This window comes from Pongo abelii, chromosome 10 (assembly GCF_028885655.2).
Source record: "Pongo abelii isolate AG06213 chromosome 10, NHGRI_mPonAbe1-v2.0_pri, whole genome shotgun sequence".
Taxonomy (NCBI): Eukaryota; Metazoa; Chordata; class Mammalia; order Primates; family Hominidae; genus Pongo; species Pongo abelii.
This window is the reverse complement of record NC_071995.2, coordinates 49,110,025-49,129,906: the sequence shown is the minus strand read 5'-3', so window position 1 is coordinate 49,129,906 and position 19,882 is coordinate 49,110,025. Positions and strand designations below refer to the sequence as shown.

Here is a 19,882-nt window from a genome sequence, read left to right as displayed (position 1 = left end):
GATCCTGGGGGCATGTGCCATCTCCCTCTTTGGGCAGAGAGAGTTGCTGTGTCTTCCTTGCCCTTGCTAGCCACTCTCCCCTCTTCCACTATCCCCCTGGCCTCCAGCTGCTAGTGCACGGGGCAAGTCTCTGCATTTATGGTGCCACTGAGGACAATGAGAGAGTGATGGATGACGAGAGGTGCTCCCTTAAGGAAAAACCAGCCCTGGTTCTCCGTCTTATTTCTGAAAAAGAGTTTGTTGGATGCTTTTCAATTAAAAGCAAATGATAAATTCAGCTCTGGCCTTGTTCTGTCTTTGAATAACAGATACATTAGTTTACTTGAAAAGAAATATTTTCATTTGTATTTCCATGTCACCTGTGATTTTCCCTGCCTTGCACCCTCAGCTCTGCCAGTTGGCAAGAAGACGGTCAGCAAAGCTGCTGCTAAGAGGAGTATAAAGAGGGCTTGGTCCAAGCAAGAAGGCAGTGGTCTACTCCATCGGCAACATGCTGCGCTTCCTGGTGTTCGCAACCCTAGTCCTTTATGGTAAGTGGATCATGAGGCCTGAGGTCTATAGGGTGGGGGACTTGGGCAGGAGGATCAGCAAATTTTCCCTAAGTCCAGGCCAGCACCCTGTCCCAGGGCAAGTGGGACACTCCGCCTTGCAGAGCGTCCTTACTCTCCTGGAGGCCAAGACAGAAAAGGTCAGGGCCACTGGCTATTCAGGCCCCTCTGGGTGGCAGGTCCCTGGGCCACAAAGCAGAGAGAAGCCCCATCTGGTAGTGGGGTGGGTCCCTGGGCTTCCCCACCACCCCCATTGACAGGAGGACTTCCTCAGAAGGTGCCTGACTGGGGTGTGCACTGCAGGCCCTGAACCCTGGAGAATCTTGCCAAAGCATTAGGGGGCTGATGGGGGTCAAAGAGTAGGAGGGTTCTCTTCAGGCCAAAGGGTGATCTTGAGCAAAGAGGAGACCACAAGGAGCCTCTGGAGCCTAGCCTAGTGGTTTGAGAGAGGTCCTTCATAGCATGCCAGAGTTCTGGGAACACCTGGGGGAAACAGAAGGCACCCAGGCACCCCTGTTTCCAAAAGGGGCTCAGAGAACTCACAGCTGGGCCCCTCATTCGTTAGAGAGGAACTGTGAATTTGCAGACAAGGCTAACATTCCTCAAAGCACAATCGCCACCCCCCACCCCTACCCCTGGCTGACCCCATGCTTAGTCATCACTCACTTTTCTTCTGCCCCACAAAGGACACAGCACCCAGGACTTTCCGGAAACCAATGCCCGCGTAGTCGGAGGGACAGAGGCCGGGAGGAATTCCTGGCCCTCTCAGGTGGGTGTTCCTTCCCAGCCCCAGACTTCCACCCAAATAAGAGCTCAGTGCATGACATAAGGTATCATGTGTGTTTGTGCATGTCCCTATCAACAAGCAGCTCTCCAACTGTCTAGGTTCTCGATTTTAAAGATGGATGGGATCAGGCTTAGGTGGTTTTCTAAATGCAAAAGGCTTGGAGGAGGGGATTTATACACCAACCACAGTCCCTCTTCAAGGCACACACCCAAACACAAGATACATTTATATTCCCAGCAACAGCACTTGTGCCACGCAAGAAAGACTGGGTGCCAGAAAGGCACCTTGGACTCCACATACCTTGAAACTCACACGCACACCACTCCACAGTGTGTGTCACAATGCTTTCGCGTGTGCGTCACAATGCTTTCGCGTGTGCGCGCGCGCACACACACACACACACGTACAGCATGCTGCTTAGTTGGCTATTTAGAGTTTCCACTTTCCTAACAGGGCAGCTGGGCCCTGATTTAAGTGATCTAAATATGTAAACCTGGCAAATTAACTGGTGAAGATCCACACTTTGAGAGGATATCACTGCAATCAGAGTTTTAGCTTATAAAAGTCTGAGCCCCAGTTTTCAGGAGTAGAGCTATTACATAATATGAGATGCTAGAGGAAGAGACATGAACTGATAAAAACAAACATCCTATTGGTGTATTTTTTTTTTTAGATGGAGTTTCGCTCTCATTGCCCAGGCTAGAGTGCAATGGCATGATCTCGGCTCACCGCAACCTCTGCCTCCTGGGTTCAAGCAATTCTCCTGCGTCAGCCTCCTGAGTAGCTGGGATTACAGGTGCCTGTCACCATGCCCAGCTAATTTTTGTATTTTTAGTAGAGACGGGGTTTCACCATGTTGGCCAGGCTGGTCTCAAACTCCTGACCTCAGGTGATCCACCGGCCTCAGCCTCCCAAAGTGCTGAGATTACAGGCGTGAGCCACCGCGCCTGGCCTCCCATTGGTATTTCTAAGTAGTCCCTGAAGTGGGGAGACAGGAGATGTCTTGAAAACACTGAAGGTACAGCTCTGGAGACCTAAGCCTGTTGGGCTTAGGTGATGGAGCAAATCTTTGCCTATAGTTCCTCTCTTTTGGGGGAGGAGGGAGGGCGATGGAGTCTCGCTCTGTCACCAGGCTGCAGTGCAGTGACGCTATCTCAGCTCACTGTAACCTCCACCTCCTGGGTTCAAGCGATTCTCCTGCCTCAGCCTCCTGAGTAGCTGGGACTACAGGTGCATGCCACCACGCCCGACTAATTTTTGCATTTTTAGTAGAGATGGGGTTTCACCGTGTTGGCCAGGATGGTCTTGATCTCCTGACCTCGTGAACCACCTGCCTCGGCCTCCCAAAGTGCTGGGATCACAGGCGTGAGCCACGGTGCCTGGCCTATAGTTCCTCTTTAAGGGAGAACAGAGGTAGAAGGAGTTCCAAAAAAGGAGTTGCAATGGGTTCTAGGTCCATTGCAACAACCTAGAGAGATAATGCCAAATACACTGTGTGCCTTTACTCCTCATCCATGTACACAGCAAACATCACCAAGCGATGGAGCATCCCTTCCTGCTGACCCCAGAAGCATCTACACACCCCTTATCAATGCCACACTCCAGGTGGCCACTACCAACCAATCAGTAGCAATTGGCAGGTCAGATGAAACCTATTTGCCATCCCTAGCCCAGAAAGAGAATGTTTTGAAGGACAGCAGGACTTTAAGGAGGTGACATGTAGTTTGAGGCAAAGTCTTTTATATTTAATTATTTTTGATGTTGTAGAGGTGAGGTCTCACTATGTTGCCCAGGCTGGTCTCCAGCTCCTAGGCTCAACTGATCCTCCTGTCTCAGCCTTCCAAAGTGCTGGAATTACTGGCATGAGCCACTGCAACCGACCTGGGGCAAAACCATTTGAGAAACACCAACCTATCCCTTCTTTCTTTCCTCCCCATCTAGATTTCCCTCCAGTACCGGTCTGGAAGTTCCTGGTATCACACCTGTGGAGGGACCCTCATCAGACGGAACTGGGTGATGACAGCTGCTCACTGTGTGGATTAGTAAGAAAAACAAAGACGAGCTTTCCTGGGCCCCTGGAAGGGGAAGGGGCTGACCCTTCTGAAGGATGATATAACTTTGCCCTCTCTGGACAGCACTTCAGGGACTGGGCAGTGGCCCCTTTCCTATTCAGGGCCTGCAGGGAGGTAGTATGCTGAAAGTACAAACTTTGGAGTCAGGGAGACTCAAATTTAAATCTTGCTCCACCAAATTCTAGCTATGTAGCCTTGGGCAACTATGCCCCCATTCTCCTATCTTCAAAATGGGCTAAGAACATTTACTTTGTAGAAATGTTGTGAGGATTGAGTAAATATGTAAGTGCCTAGTCAATGTCTGACTGGTGACTATTTTTTCCTATTTGTCTTGGGCAATGGTTTTCACATCTGAGCATGTGTCAGAATCACCTGGAAGGCACAGATTGCTGGGCCCCACCCAGCAGAGTTTCTAATTTGGTAGGTCCAGGGTGAGGCCTGATAATCTGCATTTCTAACAAGTTTCCAGGTGATGCCCATGCTGCAGCCCAGGAACCACGCTTTAAGAACGACTAGCCTAGAAGTCTATGCTTCCTTCAAAATCTTAGTGGCTGAGAGCCATTATTTCATTTATGCACACTACAACTCTCCCAGGTTACAAGATATTCAGCCTATGATGTTAAACCGAGAAAATGAAAGTGATGGTAGTTTTTTTCACTTCCACAAGTTAGTCAATTAGGGAATGAAAGAGCTTGTTACTTTCTCATTTTGGAGAGTCTTATATCCCTCCTCTGCCTAGACCAGATAAGATGGGTTCCTGTCCTAAAATAAGAAACAAAACCTGGGCACAGTGGCTCACACCTGTAGTCCCAGCTACTAGGGAAGCTGCGGTGGGAGGATCGCTTGAGCCTGGGAGTTTGAAGCCAGCCTGGGCAACACAGCAAAACCCCATCTCTAAAAAAAAAAAAAAAATTCCTAAATAATAATAATAAAATAAAAGATGGTTTTTCAACTTTTCTCTAAGTGGGGTAAAGAGAAGGTTTGAGTCCCCTGGATGACTCAGGGCGTCCTTCTCTCACACCAGCCAGAAGACTTTCCGCGTGGTGGCTGGAGACCATAACCTGAGCCAGAATGATGGCACTGAGCAGTCCGTGAGTGTGCAAAAGATCGTGGTGCATCCATACTGGAACAGCGATAACGTGGCTGCCGGGTAGGAGCAAGTCCAAGCTAGCCCTGGGCTGGGCAGTGAGGCCTGACTAGCCAACAACTGGCTGCCTTCACCTGTTCTTTCAGAGGGCTAGAGGGATTGCATGGCCTGAAACCTGGTCCATGGCTCCTGGCCTTGCCTTTAGTTAAGGAGCCCAGCTGAGCCTGAGAGAGGGCACCATGTCCTAGAGGGAGCAATGAGCTGGCTCATTCATCCAGGAGGACTTTGAAAATTTAGGTTCTGGGCCAGGCACAGTGGCTCATGCCTGTAATTCCAACACTTTGGGAAGCCAAGGCAGGCGGATCACCTGAGGTCAGGAGTTTGAGACCAGCCTGACCAATATGGTGAAACCCTGTCTCTACTAAAAATACGAAAAAAAAAAAAATTAGGCAGGCGTGGTGGCACGTGCCTGTAATCGCTTGATTACAGGAGAATCACTTGAACCCAGGAGGAAGAGGGTGCAGTGAGCTGAGATCGCGCCACTGCACTCCAGCCTGGGTGACAGAGTGAGACTCTGTCTCATAAGAAAAAGAGAACTGAGGTTCTGGAGGGCTTGAGAATCTTTGAAGACCTTTAGGATTTGTTGGATCCAGGCTGGTTTGCACAGTGGATTACCCTTCTCTGCAGATTTTAATGTTCTGTTTCTATGGGGGGTTTTATCATTATTTATTATTCACATTATAGAATAGACTCCATCAGCAAAAGTAAATTTCCTAAAGTGAATCTTACACGGGAAAATTGCAAGTTGAGTTGTAAACTTCTGGAAAATAAATAATTAAAATGGTGGTCAATTCTATAGCATGTGGAGGTGGGGGTGGGTTCAAGGAATTGGGATATTCTACTGAGCTTGTAGAGCCACTCAGCCTTTTACATTTTTCTTGTTTGAGAACTCTGCCACCAAGACCACGCCACTCTGCTCCTTCAGATTCCCCCATTCTCTACTTTCCTGGGTTGCAAAGGTCAGAGCTAGGCTGCAATACCAATGTCCCACCAGCAGATGCTGCTGTTAAACATAGAATGTTTACATGTTAAATTGTAATTGCTCTAGTTTGAGGCTTAGCAAGTGAGCCCCGTCCTTCTTCAAAGTCGTCACTTTCCAATTCCACGGGGATACAAATGCTTAGAGAGGGCCAGTGTATATGCTGACCTCAGGGAAGAGCTGATCCCATGAGTGAGCAGTCTCCTTTTCTCCTGCAGCTATGACATCGCCCTGCTACGCCTGGCCCAGAGCGTTACCCTCAATAGCTATGTCCAGCTGGGTGTTCTGCCCCAGGAGGGAGCCATCCTGGCTAACAACAGTCCCTGCTACATCACAGGCTGGGGCAGGACCAAGAGTAAGTTGCCTACATTGGCACAATCCACCACGGGAATCTTGATTAGGTAGCTGAGCTTCTAAGGCACCTTTTTCTGTGGTCCTAGGTGCTTATGGCCAGAGACCAGGAGCTAAAGGAACCATAGATACAATAACTGATGCATTATATCAAGCTAAGAATGGTCTGTGAAGTAGTTGACAGATTCATGGACTCTTAGAACAAAAAAAGACTTTATCAGAGAATTTTTTTTTACCAGCCCCCCATTTTAAAAATTTATTTATTTATTTAGAGACAGGGTTTCGCTCTGTCACCCAGGCTGCAACCTCCACTTCCTGGGCTCAAGTGATCCTCCCACCTCAGCCTCCTGAGTAGCTGGGACTATAGGCATGTACCACCACACTCAGCTAATTTTTAAATTTTTTTGTAGAGATGGGATCTCGCTATATTGCCTAGGCTGGCCTCAAACTCCTGAGCTTAAGAAATCCTCCCACCTCAGCCTCCCAGAGTGCTGGGATTACAGGCATGTGCCACTGCACCCAGCCAGCCCTTCATTTTATACATGAGGAAACCAAGGTCCAGAGAAATTAAGGATCCTTAGTTGAGTGTGGTGGCATGATTCTGTAGTCCCAGGTACTCAGGAGGCTGAGGAAGGAGGATCACTTAAGCCTGACCAACATGGAGAAACCCCATCTCTACTAAAAATACAAAATTAGCCGGGCATGGTGGTACATGCCTGTAATCCCAGCTACTCATCAGGCTGAGGCAGGAGAATCTCTTGAACCTGGGAGGCGGAGGTTGTGGTGAGCCGAGATTGCTCCACTGCACTCCAGCCTGGGCAACAAGAGTGAAACTCCATCTCAAAAAAAAAAAAAAAAAGAAATGGAAACAAGCATGCACAATCCCAGTTCTGCTCCATGGAGCTTGCAAGGAGGAAACAGAACAGACAGATAAATCATCCACAAATAAGGCCATTCCATGGCGCAACTAAGTTATCCACGAGTGAAAAGAAGCAAGAGTAGGGTTGGTGGCTTGGAGCCTAGGTACAGTAAGCATGGCTGCCTCCCTGAGGGAAGGGTCCTGTGCGGCCATATAAAGAGAGAAGACAGAGGATCCACCACATGCAACAGGGAGAGAGAAGGAGTTTGCCCTGAGTTCAGCTTTCACAAGAGTTTGGGAAGGTGTGGCAGGGGTGGAAGGTTTTTCCGCTGGACCACATCTGGAGCTGACTGCCAATGCCGTGTGTTCTGTTCAGCCAATGGGCAGCTGGCCCAGACCCTGCAGCAGGCTTACCTGCCCTCTGTGGACTACACCATCTGCTCCAGCTCCTCCTACTGGGGCTCCACTGTGAAGAACACCATGGTGTGTGCTGGTGGAGATGGAGTTCGCTCCGGATGCCAGGTGAACACTTGCAGGGGGTCCCACCCCAGGTCCCACCACTCTCTGCCTATCCCTCCACCCCTCTTCCTCACCTCCCTATTCCACACTTACTCTTAGTCCTACACAGACTCAATTTTCTACTCTGGCATCTAAGTGAGAATGATCCTGTGCTGGTAACTCTACACCTGCAGAAACTCAAAGTTGAAAGGAATCTTAAAATTGATCTTGCTCGATGCCCTCACTTCAAAGTTTGTACGTGGCCCAACATTTGTATGTTGTTGTTGGTATATGTGTGTGTTCTTAGAATTTGTTACCTAGATTTTTTAATGGCAGCGATGGAGCTGAGCCTGGAGAGGTGGTTGTGATGGTGTATTAGCAGTACCCTGCCCCCTCTTACCAATCAGTCCAACTTCTCTTGCAGTTCCTCTACCACCATCCCTTTACCCCAGTGATATTTCTGGCAGTATGTACAGGTGAGTTTGATAGGGGAAAGTGCACAAAATAATTTTATAATAGCTTATATATAACAAATATAACCTTCCTCCATTTTGACAAGATCAATCAGCCATAAACTATCTTACAGATTTCTCTTTTTAAGCTTTTTTAATTATTATTATTTTAATATAGAGATGGGGTCTTGCTTTGTGGCCCAGGCTGGTCTCGGACTCCAGGGCTCAAGTGATCCTCCCACCTCGGCCTCCCAAAGTGCTGGGAATACAGGCGTGAGCCACCATGCCCCACCTCAGATTTTTTAATGCAGTTTAACAACTATTCATTATATATCTACTATATGCTAGGCATTGTGCTAAGTGCTAAGGATACAAAGATGGATCCAACAGTGTCAAGTAAAGAAACTAGAGGCGCAGACATACAATAGAACATTGTAATACAATGTGGTTAAGTGTTAATAATCAGGATGTGCATAGGTGATATGGAAGCCCAAGGGTAGGTACTTACCTCTACCTACTGGGGCCAGAAAAGACCTGCCTTCCCCAAGAAAGTAGAATTTGTAGTGGGTCCTGAGGGGTAAATACGAATAGGCCAGGCAAAAAGGAGAAAAGACATTCAGAGGGAGGGAATGGCATGAATAAAGGCAGGGGGCCAAGAAACAACCTAGAGTACATAGAGAATTATGGGGCATTCCCTAAGGCTAGAGTAGAGCAGAGGCTGGAGGTCCACAAGCCGAATCTAGCTCACTGCTTGTTTTTATATGGCCCATGAGCTTAGAATGGTTATTACATTTCGATTTCTATATATGTGTGTGTGTGTGTGTGTGTATATATTTTTTTTTTTTCTGAGATGGAGTCTCACTCTGTCGCCCAGGCTGGAGTGCAGTGGCGCAATCTCAGCTCACTGAAACCTCTGCCTCCCGGGTTCAAGCAATTCTTCTGCCTCAGCCTCCCGAGTAGCTGGGATTACAGGCACGCACCACCACATCCACTAATTTTTGTATTTTTAATAGAGACAGGATTTCACCATGTTGGCAAGGCTGGTCTCGAACTGGCTGGTCTCGGACTCTTGACCTCGTGATCCACCTGCCTCTGCCTCCCAAAGTGCTGGGATTACAGGCGTGAGCCACCGCACCTGGCCATATATATGTATATGTATGTTTTTTTTTTTTTTTTTTTTTTTTTTTTTTGAGACAGGGTCTTACTCTGTTGCCCAGGCTGGAGTTCAGTTGTACCATCATGGTTCACTGTAACCTCTGCCTCCTAGGCTCAAGTGATTTTCCCACCTCAGCCTCCCTAGTAGCTGGGACTACAGGCACACACCACCATACCCAGCTAATTTTTTGTGTTTTTTGTAGAGACAGGGTTTCACCATGTTGCCCAGTCTGGGATTATTACATTTATTAATGGTAAGGAAAAAAATCAGAATAATAATATGTCATGACACATGAAAAATATATAAAATTGCAGTGCCTATAAATAACATTTCATTGGAACACAGTCACAGTTGCTCATTTACAAACTGTTTATGGCTGCTTTTTTTTTTTTTTTTTTTTTTAAGAGACAAGGTCTTGCTCTATCACTCAGGCTGGAGTGCAGTGGTGCCATCTTGGCTCACTGCAGCCTCAACTTCCTGGGCTCAAATGATCCTCCCACCTCAGCATCCCAAGTAGCTAGGATCACAGGCACATGCCATCACACCCAGCTAATTTTGTTTTGTTTTTGGTAGTGACAAGGTTTCACTATGATGCCCAGGCTGGTCTTGAACTCCTGGCCTCAAGCAATCCTCCTGCCTTGGCCTCCTAGAGGGCTGGGATTATAGGCGTGAGGCACCATGCCCAGCCTATGGCTGCTTTTGTACTACAACACAAAGTAGTTGCAACTAAGACTGTATGGCCTGCAAAGCCTGAAATATGTACTGTTTGGCCCTTAACAGAAGAGGTTTGCTGACCCCTGGGCTAGAATAGAAGCTACCACCATACTAGGAAATGTCAGGAGGTAAGACTAGAGAGGCAAGCAAGAGCTGTTACAACTCAGGGCTTCAAATGCCAGGCTTGGGGACATGACCCTTATCTCTTGGGCATTGGGAAGCCATTGAAGACTTCTAAACAGGAGACTAGAACAACCAGATTCACCTTTTAGAAGTGTTCTTTAGGCATGTTTTTGAAGAAGGCAAGAGAGGCAGGGAGATTGCCTAGAGGGCTATTGCAATGATCTAAGCAAGAAATTTGAGGGCCTGAATTAAGGCACTGGTGATAGGAACCGGAGGAGGGAAGGAGGAGGATCTGGAACAACAGCCAGGCATCCGGTTTAAGTGATTTGGGGGAAGGCGTTGTTGCCCTGAGACAAGATTTACAGAGTTTGACAGAGAAGATGATGAGTTTGGTTCTGGACAAGTTTTGTCTGAGATCCCAATGGGACATTCAGGTATAGCAACCGGTAAGAAATTTGGTGTTTTTTTTGTTTTGTTTGAGATGGAGTCTCCCTCTCTCACCCAGGCTGGAGTGCAGTAGCGCGATCTCAGCTCACTGCCCCCTCTGTCTCACAGGCTCAAGTGATTCTACTACCTCATGTTCCTGAGTAGCTGGGATTACAGGCATGTGCCACAACACCCGGCTAATTTTTGTATTTTTAGTAGAGATGGGGTTTCCCCATGTTGGCCAGGCTAAGTCTCAAACTCCTGACCTCAGCCTCCCAAAGTGCTGAGATTACAGGCATGAGCCACCATGCCTGGCCAAGAAATTAGATAGAAAGAGTGGGGCCTGGGGGAAGAGCTGGGCTAGAGATACCCACTGAGAACAAATCAGATCCCATCCCAGGGAAACACTGTTCAATGAGAAAAGAGCAGTGGGTTGGGAAAGAACTATCAGAACATAAATACTTGAGTGTTTCAGGGATAGGTGGAGGACAAAGAAACCACTAGGATCTAAGAAAGGAGAAGTAGATGTAAGATAAAAACCTGCTAATAAGAGTATTATGAAATCTCAGGAAGTACTTACAGATATCACATAATATACAATTCACCCAGAAGCCACAGTAGATAAGAGCTGAAAGTGGCCACTTTGGCAATTGTAACCTTGGCAAGAGCAGTTTTAGTGGAGTGGTGAGGGCAGAAGTTTGTCCGAAGGGTAAGGAATAAAGAGGCAATAACAAATATAACCGGCCGGGTGTAGTAGCTCATGCCTGTAATCCCAAGATTTTGGCAGATTGAGGCAGGAGGATCGCTTGAGCCCAGGAGTTAGAGACCAGCCTGGGAAACGTAGGGAGACTTCATCTCTACGAAAATTTTAAAAATTAGTTGGATGTAGTGGTGTGCACCTGTAACCCCAGCTACTTAGAAGGCTGAGGTGGGAAGATCACTTGAGCCAAGGAGTTCGAGGCTGCAGTGAGCTATGATCACACCACTGCACTCCAGCCTGGGCAACAGAGTGAGACCCTGTCTCAAAAGAGGACAAAAAAAAAAAAAAAGGAAGAACAAAAAAAGCTGGTAGCTAAGAGAAGAAAATTGGCCGGGCGCAGTGGCTCACGCCTGTAATATCAGTGCGTTGGGAGGCCGTGGCGGGCAGATCACAAGGTCAGGAGTTCGAGACCAGCCTGGCCAGCATGGTGAAACCCCATCTCTACTAAACATACAAAAAAGTAGCCAGGCATGGTGGCATGTGCCTGTAATCCTAGCTACTCAGGAGGCTGAGGCAGGAGAATTGCTCGAACCTAGGAGGCAGAGGTTGCAGTGAGCCAAGATCGCACCACTGCACTCCAGTCTAGGTGACAGAGTGAGACTCCGTCTCAAAAAAGAAAAGAGAAAAGAAAATTGAGTGCATAAATAGGCAGAGAGGAAAGAATCCTGTAGAGTCAGAGAGAGGTAATAATAATAATGGATGGCACAAGATCCCACAGGAGAAGAAAGAGATGGAACTAAGAGCACAGGTGGAGCTGGCTCTGAACAGGAAGAGGGATACCAGATGTGCACACAGACATAGAAAAGTTTGCAGGATTTGGTAGCCGAACGTTGGCAGGTGTTCTACATTATTGCTTCTAGTTACTCATGAACTAGGATGAGTCAACTTCACTGCTGAAAATGAAGGCGAAAGGGTTGTATGGGTCTGGAATAGTTAGTGCGAATGGGAGGATAGTCCTCCAAGATATTGCTGACTGGCTGTTTGGAGACCAGACTACGACCACATGGATATATGATTCACTCTGTTTTACTCAAAGTCAGTTTCCTGCATGATTGGAGTAAAAGGACAGGATTGCAGATCAACTGCAAGGTCCAAACTAGATGGAGGAGAAAGAGAAGCTGGCAGGCTGGCTGAAACTATAAAATGAAAGGATTAGGCCAGGCGTGGTGGCTCATGCCTGTAATCCCAGCACTTTGGGAGGCCAAGGCAGGCGGATCACGAGATCAGGAGATCGAGACCATCCTGGCTAACACGGTGAAACCCCATCTCTACTAAAAATACAAAAAATTAGCCAGGCCGTGGTGGCGGGCGCCTGTAGTCCCACCTACTCGGGAGGCTGAGGAAGAATAATGGTGTGAACTGGGGAGGTGGGGCTTGCAGTGAGCTGAGATCGTGCCACTGCACTCCAGCCTGGGCAACAGAGCAAGACTCTGTCTCAAAGAAAAAAGGATTAAAAAGTTTTTTGTGGTATAAGTACAAAGAACCATGGAAATAAAGTAGCCAATTCATCCTAGCTTGCCCTAGACTTTCCTGGTATTAACATTTAAAAGTCCTGTATCAGAGGGACTCTACATGGGAATAAGGGGGAAAATAGACTAATGCATAATGCAACCTCTTCTAGGCCCTCATCAGCCAGCTTCACCTATAACCTCCTAAGGTTTAACCTTTCTGAGTGAATACACATGCCTGTGCTCTCCCGTAAGCCCTGAGCTCTAAAAAACGAGTACTTTTCTTCTGGCTGCCACTCCAAATTGACAATTCTCGGAGGCAATTGTGTCCCCAGGTCCCTCCCCAATGGAGTTTCTCAAATAGTGTGTCTTCTGGGCTTTCACAGTTCTGGGTCTCCAACCCTTCTCCTCAGAGTGGATTCACTTAGAACCTCCCATTTCAATCAGCCCATTCCCACTGATTTCTTTTCCAACTCTTCCTTCTGCTCTAAAATCCTCAGCCACACTCTCCCTCTCTCCAGAGGCTTGGTCTCTTCTCGGGTCAATCAGCACAAGACAATAGTATTATATACAATTCATTAACCTATCATTCCTCTAGCCCCTGAAATACTCTTAAATTCCTAACAGAATTTAGGTGGAAGAGATTGTTTTGTTTTGAGTACAATAATCTAAAGAAAACATCCTTTCCTAAATAGCAGTTAGGGTGGAGTACAGGTAGTTCCACTTTAAAATAATTACCCTTGGCTGGGCATGGTGGCTTATGCCTATAATCCCAGCACTTTGGGAGGCTGAGGTGGGAGGATCACTTAAACTCAGGAGTTACAGATTAGCCTCAGCAACATAGGGAGACCCTGTCTCTGCAAAAATTTAAAAAATTAGCCAGGCAAGGTGGCGCACACTGTGGTCCCAGCTACTTGGGATACTGAAGTGGGAGGATTGCTTGAGCCCAGGAGATTGAGACTGCGGTGAGCTATGATCATACCACTGCACTCCAGCCTGGGCAGAGGCTCTGTCTTAAAAAAAAAAAACAGTCGGGCTCAGTGGCTCATGTTGGTAATCCCAGCACTTTGGGAGGCCACAGTGGGTGGATCACCTGAGGTCAGGAGTTCAAGACCAACCTGACCAACATAGTGAAACCTCATCTCTACTAAAAATGCAAAATTAGCCAGGTGTGGTGGTTTATGCCTGTAATCCCAGCTAATTGGGAGGCTGAGGCAGAACTGCTTGAACCTGGGAGGCAGAAGTGGCAGTGAGCTGAGATCATGCCATTACACTCCAGCCTGGGCAACAAGAGCGAAACTCAGTCTCTAAAGAAAAAAAAAATTTAACGGGGAGTGGGGCTGCACGTCTGTAGTCCCAGCTACTCGGGCGGCTGAGGCAAGAGAATCACCTGAACCCAGGAGGTGGTGGTTGCAGTGAGCCGAAATGGCACTACTGCACTCCAGCCTGGATGACAGAGCAAGACTCCATCTCAAAACAAACACACACACAGAATTATCCCAATTTGAAATTTTGGTCTCTTTCCCTAGTTTTCTTTAAGTTTCACTTTTGTTTGTGTTTGAGACAGAGTCTTGCTCTGTCACCCAGGCTGGAGTACAGTGGCGTGATCTCAGCTCACTGCAACCTCCTCCTCCTGGGTTCTTGTGCCTCAGCCTCCTCAGTAGTTGGGATGACAGGCATGAGCCACCATACCTGGCTAATTTTTTTTGTATTTTTAGTAGAGTCAGGGTTTCGCTATGTTGGCCAGGCTGGTCTCAAACTCCTGGCCTCACGTGATCCACCCACCTCGGCTTCCCAAAGTGCTGGGATTACAGGTGTAAGCCACCACACCTGGCCCCAAGTTTTACTTTTTATTGAAGCTTAAATTGGCAAATAAGATTATGGGGCTCAATAATGGAAAAGAATAGCTACTCTAGTTCTCCCACCCCATGGGAGGCCACTTTCAACTCTTCAGCTGATTTTTTTGGTGTCTACCTCTATATCTTTAAAATTATACACTTACACTGCTGTTTTTCAGTTCAGACATTATGGCAGATGTGATTCTCTTTATTTTTTATATACACATGCCTGCCTTCCAAGCATGACATTTTCTGATCACCATCTCAACCTCTCAAAATATTTTGGTTAGATCAACATTCAGTATTTACTATGATTATATAAAATGCTATTTACAATAAAATCATGTAATATATTCTAGGTTTACTTTTCATTTACTGCATAACTTTTTTTTTTTTTTTTTTTTAAAGAGACAGGCTCTTACTCTGTCACCCAGGCTGGAGTGCAGTAGCACAATCACAGCTCATTGCAGCCTTGAATTTCTGGGCTCAAGAAATCCTCCCACCTCAGTCTCCTGAGTAGCCAGGACTACAGGCACATGCCACCACACTCAGCTGATTTTTTACAATTTTTTAATAGAGATGGGGGTCTCGGTTTGTACCCCAGGCTGGTCTCAAACTCCTGGCTTTAGCTTAAGCAGTCCTCCTGCCTCAGCCTCCCAAAGTGCTGGGATTACAGTCATAAACCACCAAGGTCAGCCCTTGCTACACAACTTTTTCAATTTTTTCAATGTCTGTTAATAACTGTCTTTTTCATTTGCTTAATATAGTCAATTTTTCATTAATTCAACCCCACACACTCCACTAATTTGTTAAGTGACCTATATCATCTTCTCTTGACCTAGTGGTCTATGTGGATCTATTTGCATTCGTTGTGAGGGACACTTAATGGGTGGGTTTTCCCGGAAACTCCAGACCTTTGATCCAGAAAATGTTGTTTATTTGTTGATTTCCTCCCACTCTACTTTTCCCTTTCTAGAATTTCTGTTATTCACATGTTTACCTCCTAAGCTGGTCCTCTTGTTTTCTCTATATCTTGTTTGTTCTACCTTATGTTCCAACTCTTCCAGTCTCTCATTTCTAAATCTATCAAATTTGTAATTTCCAAAGGCTTTTTTTGCTGTCTGAATGTTGTTTAGTAGTATGCCATTCTTGTATCATGGATGCATATTAGTCATGTTTTTTGTTTGTTTGTTTGTTTGTTTTGAGACGGAGTCTCGCTCTGTCGCCCAGGCTGAAGTGCAGTGGTGCAATCTCGGCTCACTACAACCTGCAGCTCCTGGGTTCAAGCGATTCGTCTGCCTCAGCCTCCTGAGTAACTGGGATTACAGGCATGTACCACCACACCTGGCTAATTTTTGTATTTTTAGTAGAGTTTTAGGGGTTTCACTGTGTTGGCCTAGTCTTGAACTCCTGACCTCAGGTGATCCGCCCGCCTCAGCCTCCCAAAGTGCTGGGATTACAGGTGTGAGCCACCACTCCCAGCCTATTAGTTACGGTTTTATTGCTTGTTTTCTTCTCCCTGCATAGTCTTGGTTGCCTTCATTTTTTATTTAGCTTCTTGTTTCTTTGTTTCAATCTTTATTTTTGTATTAGAGGAATTCCTTTTTTTTTTTTTTTTTTTGAGACAGAGTCTCACTCTGTCGCCCAGGCTGGAGCCCACTGGCACCATCTTGGCTCACTGCAAGCTCTGCCTCCCAGGTTCACGCCATTCTCCTGCCTCAGCCTCCCGAGTAGCTGGGACTACAGGCACCTGCCACCACGCCCGGCTAATTTTTTGTATTTTTAGTAGAGATGGGGTTTCACCGTGTTAGCCAGGATGGTCTCAATCTCCTGACCTCGTGATCTGCCCGCCTCAGCCTCCCAAAGTGCTGGGATTACAGGCACGAGTCACCGCGCCTGGCTAGAGGCATTCTTTAGATGTTTAGTGATCCTTAACCATCTGCTTTTATTTCAGAGTGGGGGTGGTATTTTTACCCAGAGTGGGTGGGCTGATTGGTAGCTCTGAGCCTTAGATGGGGTTCATCAATAGTGGATTCTCTGTCAGGTGACCTGGCTAGGCCATTTTAGTGGAGGACCTCCAATGTCAGTACCTTTAGGTCTTTCCTCTTGGACAGTTCAGTTTTTCCAGAGAAGTATCTTCCCATTTTATGTGTGGCATTATGGACCTGGCATTCTAGAAGCTGAGTAAGAAGGGAGGCAAGATCATATTCCATAAACCCAGGTTCCCAATTGAGCATGTAACCTAATACATCACTTCCCTCTTCATTCCAGTTTAGTTTAGCATGTTTTGACTACCAAGTCTAAATACTTGGTCTAATAATACCCATTGGTCTAAATGCTGGGGATAAAGAAATTATTAGAATGCCCTATTTTTTCCACCCCAGGTTCAATTTAAGCCAATAAAAGCGATTGAACTTTAGATATTTAAAGTTCTATGCTAGCATTGTGGAGAGGAAAGATCTTGGTAAGAGTTTTTGTCTCAGGAAGCTCATAGACATGTGTAAGGCGGTACAAACAAATTATGAAACCAAAATACAAGGCAGAACATGAAATAAGTGCAGCAAAAGAGAAGAAATATTGTGGTTGTTTAGAAAGGAAGAAGAGATTCATTTTCATTGTGGGGACATGAAGGAAGTGGAGATTTGCATTGGAGCTTTAAAACTGTACAGAATTTCACAACCAGAGACAGGGGGCGAGGGGAGTGCAAGCAAAACCCCGAAGATCTGGAGTTTTAGGATTCTGTTTCTCCTCCCTGCAGGGTGACTCTGGGGGCCCCCTCCATTGCTTGGTGAATGGCAAGTATTCTGTCCATGGAGTGACCAGCTTTGTGTCCAGCCGGGGCTGTAATGTCTCCAAGAAGCCTACAGTCTTCACCCGGGTCTCTGCTTACATCTCCTGGATAAATAATGTGAGTCCTCTCAAATGATGGGTTGAAATGGGGTCACCTGGAGACCTATGCACTGGCTGGGTTGGGGAACAAACGTTGGATGGACTGGGCAAGCCGTCATCTTCCTTACCACATTCATGTGTTTACTCCCTTCCCTTCCTTCCACAGTGTACTTTCCCTCAATAAGGCTGCCATCCTGAATTCCCTCCCCTTCACATACCCACAGAGCAGACTTCACTGTATTGTTTATTGCTTAGGGTAAGACAGTGGCAACATCAAATCTGAATCAGGGACATATCAGTGCCTTCCTAAGTCAAAGCCCAGGGAAAAACAGGTTCAGAAAGGCCTGCATACTCCTAGGCAAGGGAAGGAGGCACCGACTTCCTCTCCCGCAAGGTCTTTCTAAGGACATTATGGTAATTTGCTCTAACTTTTTTTTTTTTTTTTTTTGAGACAGAGTCTCACTGTGTCACCCAGGCTGGAGTGCAGTGGCTTGATCTCGGCTCACTGCAGCCTCTGCCTCCTGGGTTCAAGTGATTCTCCTGCCTCAGCCTCCCAAGTAGTTGGGATTATAGGCATGCACCACCAAACCTGGTTAATTTTTTTTTGTATTTTTAGTAGAGACCGGGTTTCACCATGTTGGTCAGGCTGGTCTTGAACTCCTGACCTCAACTGATCCACCTGCCACCCAAAGTGCTGGGATTACAGGCATGAGCCACAGCGCCCGGCCTGCTCTAATTTTTGACAGGTTTTACCACCTTAAATAATGCTTGAGAGTTAGGTGAGGCTCTGCCTACACTGACCTGGTGGAAAGGCCACACAACACATTTCACTGTGCCCTCCACCCTTCAAACACATTCTGGAGCCTTGTGTATTAATCTTGGCTCACGGCCATTTCAAGGTCTGTCTTTGCCACTGTATTCTGGGTATGTAGCTGTAACACTGAGCTGTCCTATCACAGTTGAGGCTGACTTCCTGCCTCCCTGTCCCCACACCCTGTCAACTTCCCATAAACCCACTACAAAACCATACTTAACTGGGAGCCCTGAGGAAACAAGAAAGGAGGTAGGCAGGAGTTACTGACTGTGGACATAACTGTCTTTCCTTCAGGTCATCGCCTCCAACTGAACATTTTCCTGAGTCCAACGACCTTCCCAAAATGGTTCTTAGATCTGCAACAGGACTTGCGATCAAAAAGTAAAACACATTCTAAAAGACTATTGAGCCATTGATAGAAAAGCAAATAAAACTAGATATACATTATCATACTGTGTCTATTTGTAATTAAGCCCTCCAGAGCAAGGGTCCCTATGCCTGATGATCTGTCACTGTCTCCCATCACCCCCAGACAGGACTGTCTAGTTGCAGGAAAACAAGCTCAGGGCTCCCACTGATTCTACATTATGGTGAATTGTATAATTAGTTCACTATGTATTACAATGTAATAATAATAGAAATATAGTACACAATAAATGTAATGCCCTTGAATCATCTCGAAACCATCCCCCACCCTGATTCGTGGAAAATTGTCTTCCACGAAACGGGTCCCTGGTGCCAAAAAGGTTGGGGACCACTGATTTAGAAGAAATGCAGTTATAGGATCCAAGTTGGATTTCACCACATCTGCAGGCTGGGTTTTCCCTTTGCTGCTACCTCTACCAGTCCACAAACCCAGTGGGGAGTAGCTTTATGTTATCCATTTTGGGTTACTTTAGGATCTACCTATCCACTAATCTGTCCATCTGCCCTATTCCTGTGGATATTTGCTATATTCGAAGGCACAGAGTGCTTTAAAAAGTTCCCGAGTGGGCCGGGCGCAGTGGCTGACGCCTGTAATCCCAGCACTTTGGGATGCTGAGGCGGGTGGATCACCTGAGGTCAGGAGTTCGTGACCAGCCTGGCCAGCATAGCGAAACCCCCTCTCTACTAAAAAAAATACAAAAATCAGCTGGGTGTGGTGGTGGGCGCCTATAATTCCAGCTACTTGGGAGGCTGAGGCAGGAGAATCGCTTGAACCCGGGAGGTGGAGGTTGCAGTGAGCCAAGATTGCACCATTGCACTCCAGCCTGGGCAACAAGAGCGAAAGACCATCTCAAAAAAAAAAAAAAAAAAAAAGTTCCTGAGTGGGCTGGGTACGGTGGCTCACGCCTGTAATCCCAGCACTTTGGGAGGCCGAAGTGGGTGGATCACGAGGTCAGGAATTCGAGATCAGCCTGGCCAAGATGGTGAATCCCCGTCTCTATTAAAAATACAAAAATTAGCTGGGCGCAGTGGCAGGCGCCTGTAATCCCAGCTACTCAAGAGGCTGAGGCAGGAAAACTCCTCGAACCCAGGAGGTGGAGGTTGCAGTGAGCTGAGATCGTGCCACTGCACTCTAGCCTGGGCAACAAAGCAAGACTCCGTCTCAAAACAAACAAACAAAAAAGTTCCTGAGTGACTGAATATGCCCTGTCTTTCCCAGGTATACTGTGGGCTCATCCTTCTTTTGTTTCCCCCTTTAATGCCTAAAACGAGCGCCCACTCCAAGTTTCTGGGTGATGGCAACTACTAGGATACACTAGAGATAGAAGTGTAAGATTAGGAGGCAGGGCAGATACCAGCAGACTAAGAAAGTCACAAATTAGAAAGGAGACTGGAGAAAATCGCTTGGGCCTGGGAGGTGGAGGCCGCAGTGAGCCAAGATTGCGCCACTGCATTCCAGCCTGGGCAACGAAGTGAGATTCTGTCTCAAAAAAAAAAAAAAAAAAAATAATGGAGACTGGAGAGCTAAGAATAGAAAAAAGGAGAGAAGAGAAGATACTAAACAAAGAAAGGAAAGGGTTGAGGGGAAGAGGCAG

The 19,882-nt window shown here is 46.8% G+C and overlaps 1 protein-coding gene across 1 annotated transcript; it reads left to right on the top strand.

Moving 5' to 3' along the window:
• The first annotated feature begins 490 nt into the window (after positions 1-490).
• On the top strand, positions 491-18,308 carry CELA1 (chymotrypsin like elastase 1). Its single transcript, XM_024257229.2, has 8 exons — positions 491-530; positions 1,235-1,317; positions 3,277-3,377; positions 4,432-4,557; positions 5,752-5,888; positions 7,120-7,265; positions 16,917-17,066; positions 18,156-18,308. The coding sequence occupies exons 1-8, from the start codon at positions 491-493 to the stop codon at positions 18,171-18,173; spliced, it is 801 nt and encodes a 266-aa protein (XP_024112997.1). The 3' UTR covers positions 18,174-18,308.
• The last annotated feature ends 1,574 nt before the right edge of the window (positions 18,309-19,882 follow it).